This window comes from Sinohyriopsis cumingii, chromosome 17 (genome assembly GCF_028554795.1).
Source record: "Sinohyriopsis cumingii isolate HCF-2022 chromosome 17, ASM2855479v2, whole genome shotgun sequence".
NCBI classification, from domain to species: domain Eukaryota; kingdom Metazoa; phylum Mollusca; class Bivalvia; order Unionida; family Unionidae; genus Sinohyriopsis; species Sinohyriopsis cumingii.
Genome location: NC_142977.1, coordinates 86,573,513 through 86,588,108, shown reverse-complemented (window position 1 = coordinate 86,588,108; position 14,596 = coordinate 86,573,513). Strand labels below are relative to the sequence as shown.

The following is a 14,596-nucleotide window of genomic DNA, read 5'->3' as shown; positions in this document are numbered from 1 at the left end:
TGGCCATTCATTCAGAACTTTCTATACTTTCAGACTTGTGATAGGACATTTATGATTATTTGGGATTTAAATCACAATACTGTAAGTGTCTTACAAATTTTCAATTTTGTATTTTAGGCAAATATATTGTCTGTTGATTTTACTAAACGTGTTGGTTTCTCGTCTTTCTGTTACATAGTTTACAACCTAGAGTCATAACACAGGTATGAAAGGCAGGTAAGTGTGTTGACCAGTCTGCTCAACTATCACCTGGATGGATGGTCGAGCTATGAGCTGGCCTGTCAGCTCTGCTCTAGGTGAACAGAAGACTGGTTGTTAGCTGGACTTCCAGTTCAGCAACCATCTGGTTCATCCTTGCAGCAAAACAGATCAACTTATAATCCAGATCCCTGTATAGCTGTACAAACCAAGTTGCAGCCAGCAAGTATACAGCACATCAAAATGACAGATTCTCAGTCACTGATTGTGGAGTACTGTCAGACAGACAGCTGGACAGCAACCAGAATGTTGTAATAAAGCCTGGACTGATGGCAAAACGGATCATCTATGTCCAAAATATATCCGATCTGCCCAGGCTTACAGGCCCTAGGGTCATGCTGGAACATGCAACGGGATTTATGCACCCTGGTCTGCCAAAAAAAGGAGGGTACTCTCACTATAACTCATTATAACTCCAAGTCACCACTGGAGGTCACATACTTTCACCCAAGACTTGACCTGTCTCTTCAAACGTTTTTGCACAATCATGGACCAAATTCCTTGGACAACTTCACACTTACACTGTTGTTAGAAGCAGATGAACACTTTCTGCATATGCAACATATAACATTCATGTCCACACTGAATTTGGCATTGCTATTTTATCGGATATGATGAGAATGAAAACAACAAAAAATCAGAAATAATCTCAAAATATTCGCATATAATAAAAACCACACTGGAACAACAATGCGCAAGAGAGACACGAATCACTGACTCTGACACATAATGTTGTCTGAAATGAAATGGAAAAAAATAAATATTGGAAGTAACAATTCTGTAGTGTTCATGCAGTGCAATAACAACAATGGAAGACCACTTTGTGCAGACAGACTGATAACATACATGTCCTTGTCGACTTAAAATCTTGCACTTAACATATTTTTTATTATTATATGAAATAAAAAAGAGGAAAACAATAACAACCAGTGGTGTTCAAATAAAACAACCGAAAAGTGTTTAAATATAACAATAACCACACTTCCTTCTTAAACAAATTGAATATACATGCATTGTGTGCAAATAAATAATCAACAATGAGCACCATTGATACTGTGTTGAAGCACAATGTCAGGAAAACAATAAAGTCCACAACTACAAAAATTGACATCACTGAACATTCAACAAAACCTGCAAAAGACTGCAGCATGTAATTAATACCATTAGTTGGTCATTAGTTCATAAGGTTAACTTAAATTCTGTAAGAGGTATCAGACACAATGCATATCATACAAGTTATGCTAAAAACTGGTAAACAACCATAGCCACCTAGTGGTGGTGAGGGGAGGTTAGCAGAACTGTTTGAAAAAGAGTTTCTTACCTTCATCTATATAAAAATAGACAGGGAAGAAGAATTTTGCATCTTTCTGTGATTATTTGATTCGAGATACAGCAGAGCTTTGTGACTAGGGAATTAATTCAAAGGAGAAACATGGGTAACAATGGAATATCTCTATAAAGTGCCTCAGTACCACACTGCCCTGATATAGTGCAGGTATGGTCATGGAATCCATTATGGTTGATAAATTTTATTTCTTTGTTTAATATTTTGTTTTAGTTTTAGATCTCAGCTAAATCAAGTGCTCTGTAGTGTGATTTGACAAAAAACACCTAATCAAAATGATGTTTGTCAAAAATACCCCATCAAAATGAAGTCTGACAAACAATACCCAATCAAAATGAAGTCCAACAAAAAATACCCAATCAAAATGAAGTCTGACAAAACATACCCTATCACAATAAATCTTTCCTTAAAATATATACATTATTAATTAGCCTTCCTATAATGCATCCCCAAATAAGGCAACCTTATATTTCCTTATAATGGGAACAATGCTAAATGTAGTTCAATGAGGGGAGTCTTTTGCTACAATGTATATAACCAAAATCATACCCCATACTCCTGCCTCAGATGGGTCAGATGTTTCATCAACAGCCCTTCTCGTAAAGCAGTAGCGATCAGCTTGGACATATAGTGATTAAATGCACCGCCACTCCAGGTGATTGAACTGCATAAGTAAAACTCAAACAAATACAGTTAAACCTGTCTTAAAGGTCATGCACCTAAAAAGTGTATTTGTTTATAAGCTGAATCCAAGTGCAAACAGCAAAGGCCCTGATCTGCCATTCCATAATGTGTTGGCACATCAGGGTCTATGCTGTCTGTTCTACTGATTCCTCTAATAAATTGCATAGTCTATGATTTGCCAGCACATTATTTGACATCAGATCTGGGTCTGTGAATTTGCAGTTGGGCTTTTAGGTGGGTATATATGATATATTAAACACTGCTCCTGATATTGCGCATCACATTACAAGATGTCTGAATTAAAGCAAAAATAAAATATTGAAGATATAAAACTCCATTTTAAGCAGCTACAGATATTTTCACTTTCCAAAATGGCTGCTTAAGACAGGTTGAGTGCTTATGAAATCAGTAGTGAAGCCACAAAGTCAAAGTAATTTCTTATTTATTCATCTTACTCTCAGTATCTATACACCATCCAGAAACACAAGGCAAATTTGGAAGTCTCTATCTTAAATTATGCAAAAGAAATGATGAAGCATGTATGCCAGAATGAACTACCACACATACCCATGCATGTATGCCAGCATGAACTACCACACATACCCATACATGTATGCCAGAATGAACTACCACACATACCTATACATGTATGCCAGAATGAACTACCACACATACCCATGCATGTATGCCAGCATCAACTAACACACAGACCCATGCATGTATGCCAGCATGAACTACCACACATACCCATACATGTATGCCAGAATGAACTACCACACATACCCATGCATGTATGCCAGCATCAACTAACACACAGACCCATGCATGTATGCCAGCATCAACTACCACACATACCCATACATGTATGCCAGAATGAACTACCACACATACCCATGCATGATAATAAATATCATGACATAGGCTTCAATGCGGTACAGATCATGACACATAGCTCTCAGTGCAATAAATATCATGACAAATAGGCTTTAATGTAATACAGATCATGACACATATGTATTAGTGCAATAAATATCATGGCAGTTAGGTTTCAATACAATAAAGATCTTGGCACAGGTCTCAGTGCAGTAACTATCATGACATAGGTTTCAATGCAATACACATCATGACACATAGGTCTCAGTGCAATAAATATCATGACACATAGGTTTCAATGCAATAAATATCATGACACTTGTATCAGTGCAATACACATGATGACATATCTCAGTGAAATACATATATCATGACACATATCTCAATGCAATACACATCATGACACATAGGTTTCAATGCAATAAACATCATGATATATATGTCTCAGTGCAATACACATGATGACATGTCTCAGTGAAATACATATATGACACATAGGTCTCAGTGCAATACACATCATGACACATATGTTTATATCATGACACATATGTCTCAGTGCAATACACATCATGACATGGGTCTTAATGCAATACACATCATGACACATAGGTTTCAATGCAATACACATTATGACACATAGTATCAGTGCAATAAATATCATGGCAAGTTTCAATAAAATACACATCATGACACATAGGTCTCAGTGCAATAAATATCATGACACATGTCTCAGTGCAATACACATCATGACACATGCCTTAGTGCAATAAATATCATGACACATACATCTCAGTGCAATATACATCATGACACATAGGTCTCAGTGCAATAAATATCATGACACATAGATCTCAGTGCAATACACATCACAACACATAGGTTTCAATGCAATATACATCATGACACGTATGTCTCATTGCAATAAATATCATGACATGTCTCAGTGTAATACACATCATGACACATGCCTTAGTGCAATAAATATCATGACAATACACATCAAGACACATTATCTAAGGTCTCAGTGCAATAAATATCATGACACATAGGTCTCAGTGCAATACACATCACAACACATAGGTTTCAATGCAATATACATCATGACACGTATGTCTCGTTGCAATAAATATCATGACATGTCTCAGTGCAATACACATCATGACACATGCCTTAGTGCAATAAATATCATGACACATACATCTCAGTGCAATATACATCATGACACATAGGTCTCAGTGCAATAAATATCATGACATAGGTTTCAATCCAATACATATCATGACACATACATCTCAGTGCAATATACATCATGACACATAGGTCTCAGTGCAATAAATATCATGACACATACATCTCAATGCAATACACATCATGACACATCATGACATATATCATGATGTATAGGTCTCAGTGCAATAAATATCATGACATAGGTTTCAATCCAATACATATCATGACACATAGATGTCAGTGCAATACACATTATATCACATAGGTGTCTGTACAATACACATTATATCACATAGATGTCAGTGAATACACATTATATCACATAGGTGTCAGTGCAATACACATCATGACATATATGTCTCAGTGCAATACACAGTATATCACACTGGTGTCAGTGCAATACACATTATATCAACAGATGTGTCAGTGCAGTACACATCATGACACATGTCTCAGTGCAATACACATTATATCACATAGGTGTCAGTGCAATACATATATCACATTGGTCTCAGTGCAAGATACATCATGACACAGGACTCAGTGCTATAAATATCATGACACAAATGTTTCAATGCAATAGACATCTTGACACATGGATTGCATCAGGACCTATATACTGTGTTATGGATTGCATTAGGACCTATATACTGTGAGATGGATTGCGTTAGGACCTATATACTGTGAGATGGATTGCATCAGGATCTATATACTGTGAGATGGATTGCATCAGGACCTATATACTGTGAGATGGATTGCATCAGGACCTATATACTGTGAGATGGAATGCATCAGGACCTAAATACTGTGAGATGGATTGCATTAGGACCTATATACTGTGACATACACATCATGACCTATAGGTCTCGGTGAAATACCTATATACTGTGAGATAGATTACATCAGGACCAAAAGTCTATATACTGTGAGATGGATTGCATCAGGACCTATATGCTGTGTTATGGATTGCATCATGACCTATATACTGTGAGATGGATTGCACTGGGACCTATATACTGTGAGATGGATTGCATCAGGACCGATATACTGTGTTATGGATTGCATCAGGACCTGTGACCGCTCCAATGGCCTAGTGGTTAGAGCATCCGCCTCGGAAGCGGGAGGTTGTGGGTTCGATCCCTGGCTGAGTCATACCAAAGACTTACAAAAATGGTACTAACAGCTGTCTTGCTAGGCAATCAGCATTAAGACTTTGTGTTAGGACTGGTCGGCCTGGTGTCAGGATAATGTGACTGTGTGGGACATCATGCTTTATGTCTGCAGCATGATGCCCCAGTGCTAGACATCACTATAAACTGCCATACTGCAGACATCGTAGCGATTTGAATGAAAAATTGTTAAAGCTATGCTAAATATCCTAATCACACACACATGCATCAGGACCTATAGACTGTATTATGGATTGCATCAGGACCTATATACTGTGTTATGGATTGCATCAGGACCTATATATTGTGTTATGGATTGCATCAGGACCTATATACTGTGTTGTGGATTGCATCAGGACCTATATACTGTGAGATGGATTGCATCAGGACCTGTATACTGTGAAATGCACATCATGACCTATAAGTCTCAGTGAAATACCTATATACTGTGAGATGGATTGCATCAGGACCTATATACTGTGTTATGGATTGCATCATGACCTATATACTGTGTTATGGATTGCATCAGGACCTATATACTGTGAGATGGATTGCATCAGGACCTATATACTGTGAGATGGATTGCATCAGGATCTATATACTGTGAGATGGATTGCATCAGGACCTAAATACTGTGAGATGGATTGCATTTTAGGACCTATATATGTGAGATGGATTGCATCAGGACCTATATACTGTGAGATGGATTGCATCAGGACCTATATACTGTGAGATGGATTGCATCAGGACCTATATACTGTGAGATGGATTGCATCAGGACCTATATACTGTGAGATGGATTGCATCAGGATCTATTAACTGTGAGATGGATTGCATCAGGACCTATATACTGTGAGATAGATAGCATCAGGACCTATTTACTGTGAGATGGATTGCATCAGGACCTAAATACTGTGAGATGGATTGCATTTTAGGACCTATATATGTGAGATGGATTGCATCAGGACCTATATACTGTGAGATGGATTGCATCAGGACCTATATACTGTGAGATGGATTGCATCAGGACCTATATACTGTGAGATGGATTGCATCAGGACCTATATACTGTGAGATGGATTGCATCAGGATCTATTAACTGTGAGATGGATTGCATCAGGACCTATTTACTGTGAGATGGATTGCATCAGGATCTATATACTGTGAGATGGATTGCATCAGGACCTAAATACTGTGAGATGGATTGCATTTTAGGACCTATATATGTAAGATGGATTGCATCAGGACCTATATACTGTGTTATGGATTGCATCATGACCTATATACTGTGTTATGGATTGCATCAGGACCTATATACTGTGAGATGGATTGCATCAGGACCTATATACTGTGAGATGGATTGCATCAGGATCTATATACTGTGAGATGGATTGCATCAGGACCTAAATACTGTGAGATGGATTGCATTTTAGGACCTATATATGTGAGATGGATTGCATCAGGACCTATATACTGTGAGATGGATTGCATCAGGACCTATATACTGTGAGATGGATTGCATCAGGACCTATATACTGTGAGATGGATTGCATCAGGACCTATATACTGTGAGATGGATTGCATCAGGATCTATATACTGTGAGATGGATTGCATCAGGACCTAAATACTGTGAGATGGATTGCATTTTAGGACCTATATATGTAAGATGGATTGCATCAGGACCTATATACTGTGAGATGGATTGCATCAGGACCTATATACTATGTTATGGATTGCATCAGGACCTATATACTGTGAGATGGATTGCATCAGGATCTATTAACTGTGAGATGGATTGCATCAGGACCTATTTACTGTGAGATGGATTGCATCAGGATCTATATACTGTGAGATGGATTGCATCAGGACCTAAATACTGTGAGATGGATTGCATTTTAGGACCTATATATGTAAGATGGATTGCATCAGGACCTATATACTGTGAGATGGATTGCATCAGGACCTATATACTATGTTATGGATTGCATCAGGACCTATATTATGTGAGATGGATTGCATCAGGACCTATATGCTGTGAGATGGATTGCATCAGGACCTATATACTGTGAAATAGATTGCATCAGGACCTATATACCCTGACATTTTTTGCATCATGACCTATATACTGTGTTATAGATTGCATCAGGACCTATATACTGTGAGACTAATTGCATCAGGACCTATAATCTGTGAGATTAATTGCATCAGGACATATATACTATGAGAATAATTAAATCAGGACCTATATAATGTGATATTAATTGCATCAGGACCTATAATCTGTGAGATTAACTGCATCAGGACCTATATAATATGAGATTAATTAAATCAGAACCTATATGCTGTGAGATGGATTGCATCAGGACGTATATACTGAGATGGATTGCATCAGGACCTATATACACCGCTCCCTCGATAACTCGCGCCCGGATAACTCATGATCGCGCTTATAACGCGGTGTCCGTCTTGGCTCCTGATTTTTACCAGAGAAAATGTATTTAAAAATATCTTTAAAATATGCTGAACATGAAAAAATTACGATAAGAATTGATAAATTACACCTTGATATATTGCTCGTTTTATCATCGAAAATGGTGATTAATGCCCGTAAAAATATAATCCATATTTTGAAATTTGCAAGTTCTAAAGAAGAATTAATATCAGAGATCTCGAAAACGCTTAATTACGCGTATTTGGAGGCCAATTTTTGATCTGGGACCTAGAAAATCACTGAGGCGGGAGTCCTCTGTACGCATGTAATAGGTGCGTGGGAAAATTCAAAGATTTGCCGGTCCTGTTTCAGCCACCTGCTTTGTGGGAAAATGTGTTGATCAGTTAACTGTGCTGATATTTACAATGACAGAATTCAGTGACTGAACGACTCTTTGATGTACTGTTGCCATTTTATAAGAGTACATAAAAAAAAAAAAAAAAGAACATGATGCAACAGCTAGGCGGCTAGTTCAAAGGTTTTGACTGGTGGCCGAGTGAGAAAATGTACTGATATTTAGTGATTGAATTCAGAGGCAGAAAGACCCAGTTTTAAAATCCTAGCAAGACCCCTGTTTAAAGATATCATATATTATGTAAGTTTTTATGATAAATAGTTGTCAGTATACTGTAAATAAACAGTGTGGTGAAATAGCGATCATTGAAAACTTCTGGTAAATGCTAACAGGTGGCAACAGAGAATGAAATAAATACCAATTAAACGTCTTCCTGTGTGAAAGTCACGTTCTAATCCTTTAATTCCGTTTCAGTGTAAACATTATAATCACAACATATTCTGTTCATTGAAAACATGAAAGGAGTCAATCGACCGTCACATCGAAACCCGTGAGTACTTCTGTGAGAACCTAATTACATGTACATGCTGGCTTTGTTTTCATCAACAACTTGGGGAAGTGTTTGTCGCAAAAAAAAAAAATCGATTACAAGAGACCTCGGGTGCTGGATTAAGGGTCTTCGAGCTGCCTTTGACGTAAAGCAAAACAGTAACTGAGACAAAGACAATGATAGTGACTTCGAATGTTTCAGTGAAACTGATGTCATTAATGCCGAGGCTGTTTGGGAGAAATTCGTACAGACTCATGGTCCTGAGATGGGCGTTTCTCTTGACATGGAGGAGTGGATTTGTGCTGACAATGATTGCCCCACAGCCGAATACATGTCAGATGAAACTATAATTATTTCTATAGCGAACAAATTTGCAGCAGAAGACGATTCTAACTGGAGTACCACAAGTGTTGAAAGTGATGCAGACGCAGATGTTGCACCCCCCCACCCCTCTGCACAGGAAGCAATCCAATATTTTGATATTGCCATAAGGTGGCTGGAGACCCAAAATGTTGACTACGTAAAGCTCATGCAGTTGAGAAATCTGAGGGATTTTGCTCAGCGGCAGAGAAACCAGGGAGTAACACGCACAAAAAAATATAACTGATTTTTTCAAAAAGTGAATTGATATTTGTCAAGCGTGGCACAAACGGCAAGTATTAACTTGTTCTAATTTAAGTAGTTTTAAATTTGTAGACCAATTAAATATGTTAGTACTGATTAACCCTTGTTTTTTTGTGTTTTCCATTTTACTTCTATCGCATTCAAATCTATCTATCTATCTATCATTCGATCGACACTGTTTCTCGAAAAGAGTCGATCTTTTGTATATTAAAAAAACGTCTAATTTGGATCAAACAATAAAACTAGAATGTATCCAATTCAACATAAAAATTAGTGACATAGTACACAATGTGTTAAGTGGTACACGTTAAGCAAACGGAAACCACGTGGAATAATGTTTTCGATGATCGCCTCAATATACTGTAATTTATCCTGAAATTAATGTTGTCCTATGAGGAAATAATAAAGTACACCGTTATGAAGAGATATTTATTAACAGTTAATCTCAGAACGATTATAAAGTGAGTATTCAACAGTATAATCTGCCTACCCCACCCCCCGTTATTTCTCCGTTATGTCGTCAATTACTTTATTGGTTTTGGGCTTATTTTATAGGTCCCTCGATAACTCGCGCCTCACTTATAGTGCGATCGATGTTTCTGGACCCCGATGTGCACGAGTTATCAAGGGAGTGGTGTACTGTGAGATGGATTGCATTAGGACCTATATACTGTGAGATGGATTGCATTATAACGTTTGTGGTGCCACAATGCTCATCTGAGTATTACATACTATCATAACCCAACCTAACTCAATCAAAAAGGGTAAGATCATGTACCATTTCTCCAGATGCCTCATAATCTTTTCTGGAGCCTCAATCCAACCAAGCCGTAGACCAGGTGCAAATATCTTGGAAAATGTCCCATTTGATAAAACATTACCCCCTCCATAATCTGGATCTGTACTGGAAGATAAAATGGAAGCAATCTAACAATGTATGCATAATACTGCTGCATTTGACTATGACATTAAATTTGTTTGACAGTGTTTGCATAATACTTCTTCACCTGCTATATATTTGATGATTCTAATTCTAACAATCATCTGTAAGTTTGATGATTCTAATTCTAACAATCATCTGTAAGTTTGATGATTCTAATTCTAACAATCATCTGTAAGTTTGATGATTCTAATTCTAACAATAATTCCAATTCTAACAATCATCTGTAAGTTTGATGATTCTAATTCTAACAATCATCTGTAAGTTTGATGATTCTAATTCTAACAATCATCTGTAAGTTTGATGATTCTAATTCTAACAATCATCTGTAAGTTTGATGATTCTAATTCTAACAATCATCTGTAAGTTTGATGATTCTAATTCTAACAATCATCTGTAAGTTTGATGATTCTAATTCTAACAATCATCTGTAAGTTTGATGATTCTAATTCTAACAATCATCTGTAAGTTTGATGATTCTAATTCTAACAATCATCTGTAAGTTTGATGATTCTAATTCTAACAATCATCTGTAAGTTTGATGATTCTAATTCTAACAATCATCTGTAAGTTTGACAATTCTAACAATCATCTGTAAGCTCATAATAAAATCTGAAAGTATTAATAGCAGTTCCCTATTCAAATGTAATCACCTCTGCTGCTTTTACATTAATTTTGTTTATTTGCCCCTGAGTATTCTCCAATGATAAGCCTGTGTCAATATTGTGCTGAAATACTATTAAACCATCTACCAACCTACCTTCCGATGGACCAACCAACCTTTCTACTTACATATCTACTCACCAACCTTCCTATCTACCTACCTACCATCTATTCCAAGGCATAGAAGATAAAAAATGATAAAAAGAAAGATCTTGTTTAAAATAACAAAAATAGAGGTACTATAATAAGTTGATCAAAAACAAATAATAATATTGTTTTTGTATTATATTCTTTTAAATTATTGTTTCTAAAATCTCTATAAGCTGTTATCACCGTCCATCTCTGAATGGTAGGTTTTACTAGGACCAGGTGAAAGTCAGTGGCTTTGAGTAACATTGGAGTAATGTCCAGTAAGTAAATGTATAGCCATGCATCAATAATTATCTTGATAACCAGTGGATGCAGTCTACTCCTCTGATTCCTATACTTATTCACATGTCCATTACACAGTTAAATGAGCGCAACCTATCACAATATACAATGCTCAGACATCAAAATGAAAAAGTTTTACCATTGCTGGAGAAGCACATTCATTCCTACTTACAAGGGCACTGTTAGAAAGGACTTTATGAGTATGCTAGGATGTATTTAGTATGGAGCACTCAATGTGGTCATAAACACAAATACTTAACCCATGTTAGTAAAGCATAAAATGTAGATCACAGTGGCCTTCTTTGGTTGTAAGAGGATAGCACTGTCTGAAATGCATATCTAATTATAAAAAAAATAGCACCCAATAAATGAACCTTAACCACAAAATTTCAACAGTCACTGAAACATGATCTACAGGTCACAGAAACCTCTTTTTGCAATAAAGATGTAGAACTAATCAAGATATATTCTCATCAAGTATGTATCCTCATGAAGCATGTATCCTCATCAAGATGTATCCTCATTATGTATGTATCCTCATCAAGATGTATCCTCATCAAGTATGTCTCATCAAGTATGTATCCTCATCAAGTATATGATTCTAGATTGGATAGCATGCATAAAGCATGTCAAAACTACATGAGCTAAATGCGAAAATGTAAATAAAGCCAGCAAAAAAGGAAAGAAAGAACACAGTGAACATCTTTCACTGTCAGGCTGTGGTAATAATGCATATCTTCATCAATTTTATGATTTTAGCATGAACAGTATCTGGAAAAAGAACATCCACCACAAATTTAAATATGTATAGCATAACAAAAAACCCTATGTGGTCAGAAGTTAAATGCAAAACCCAAGTCAGTAAGATGTAAACTGGAGATCACAATGACCTGATCTGTATGGGTGTGGTATATATATATATATATATATATATATATATATATATATATATATATACAACTTTGAGAAAAAAATGTATGCTTCCAGTTAGCCAACTGTCCCTGTTTCTCAATGCTGATCTTAGCACTTTTTTACCCCCTTTGCTTTCAAAAAAAATATCTCAAAATTGATTTGCGCATATGAGCCGGTTTTGCCCAGTACTAGAAGTGCTTAGTATATTACATATACTAATCATTATAATATAGATAAGTATAATGTTTTTAAAAAAAGGAAAAAATTATTCAACTTCATGAAATATAAGTAACCTCACCCATTACCAACTATTCAAATATGACATCATTACTGTAATAATATAGAAAATATCTCAAATTCAGATCAATGGGGAAAACAATTACCTACCCTAATTTTAAAAAAAGTGCAATAGGAATTACACATATATTTTTGTAGGCCTCACCATGTTTTATAATACCAGGTATAACAGTATTATACAGGAGGTAAAAAAAAATCCTGTAGTAATGACCTAAATGCAAAACCCAACCTAAGCCATTAAAATGTGAAATGTAGGTGATAGTGACCTTCTTCATTTGTTAGGATGCGGAACTATCAGAAATGCATACAACTTCTAGCTTGGTGACTCTTGCACGAACAGAGAAATAAAATTAAAATGCCAAAGTCTGTAAGGCATATGTAGTATGGGTCACAGTAACCTAGCTTTGGTGAGTGTTCAGTACTTACAAAGATACAATTCCCCTTCCCAAATTTTTTTTAATTTTAGGAATAACATTATCTAATGGCTAGGTTGGAAAAAAATGAGCCAAATGCAACAACTCAACCAAGAACATACAACTACCATCACTGACCAAAATAACTGGACAATAAAAAGATAAATACTTTCTCTCTGTCAAAGTAATTTCTGCACTATTAAAAATTATAATTTTCCCAAATATATTGTATTTTTTATATTGAAATGGTCATGATCAATGTAAAGACAATTTTCAGGATGCAATAAATAATATAAAGGTTTTAACAATACATGAAAGAATATTTCTTAGAAAGACCAAATTGATGTATAAAATATCCAGAAAAAAATTCCTGTCTATCTAAGAATATCTTTCACCAAAGAGATGCTGATGGTATTCCAAATTTAAGGTCCATAAGAAGTAAAAATTACATTATACCAAAGCCAAAGAAGGAATTGTTTAAAAAATGTTTTCAATATACTGGTCCACTGGTATGGAACAACATTCCCAGTGACATAAGGCAGGCTCCTAGCATTTATTCTTTTCATAATCAATGTCATAAATGGAAGAAATCTTTAGAAAATTGAACAGTTCTAGTACAAAAAAGACCACCTGCTTTTCTGTAATTTTGTATCATTTTCATAGTAGAATTTGTCAATGCAGGATGATATTTTGTTTTATATATGTTTATGTTTTCACAGTTGCCTGTGCATGTGTTCCAGGCTTGATAATTAGAATTTTAAAATTACTTAATTATTTAGTGTCAAGCCAGATTCTTCACATCACGTTGTATATACTGTATATATTGTACATAACAGATAGAAGGCCTCAAGGTAGATTAGTTCTGTATCTAACTGAGTTACCTTCTCTAAATAAAGTCTTTATTATTATTATCATTATTATTATTATTATTATTATTATTATGTATTATTATGATCTACCTCAAATATGGCTTACACAAGGAACATATTGAAAATTTTGTCTCTAATTTTCTAGAATGGATTCTCATATCTGCAAGAGATTTTCACCAAAAGTCTCCTAATGATGTTTAATAGTCTTAAATGGAGCTGATCTTGCATTCAATATGGCTGCCTCAGTGGCTAATTTGAAAACGATTTTCAAGAATATTACAGTTCTGATGAACACAAAGCAGTTATCCACCATTAATACTGGCCGCCATGTATAGCCTATTGTGTGCTGAAAAATGGCGTTAAACCCTACAACAACAACAACAACAAAGCAGTTAAAAAGAAGAAATGGTCTTATCTTGAATTCCTGGAAATTCTTTTTGGATGGTAAAGCAGTAGACCCTTCAATGGAATCTTGTTATATAGAGAATTATAAATTCATGTTTAATTTTGTAAATAATTTTACCTGAAAATCAACTAAAATGATAACATT

At 35.6% G+C, this 14,596-nt stretch overlaps 1 protein-coding gene across 3 annotated transcripts in view; it reads right to left on the bottom strand.

Annotated features, from left to right (window-relative positions):
* LOC149779370 (uncharacterized) overlaps nucleotides 1-14,596 on the bottom strand; it is an 85,847-nt gene that overhangs the window by 36,347 nt on the left and 34,904 nt on the right. For all 3 annotated transcript variants that reach the window (XM_089940002.1, XM_089940000.1, XM_089940001.1), the window contains exons 6-7: nucleotides 10,299-10,424; nucleotides 2,153-2,267 (exon numbers count right to left, since the gene is read on the bottom strand). In XM_089940002.1, coding sequence (XP_089796128.1) covers nucleotides 2,153-2,267; nucleotides 10,299-10,424 — 241 coding nt within the window. The remainder of the gene's footprint in view (nucleotides 1-2,152; nucleotides 2,268-10,298; nucleotides 10,425-14,596) is intronic.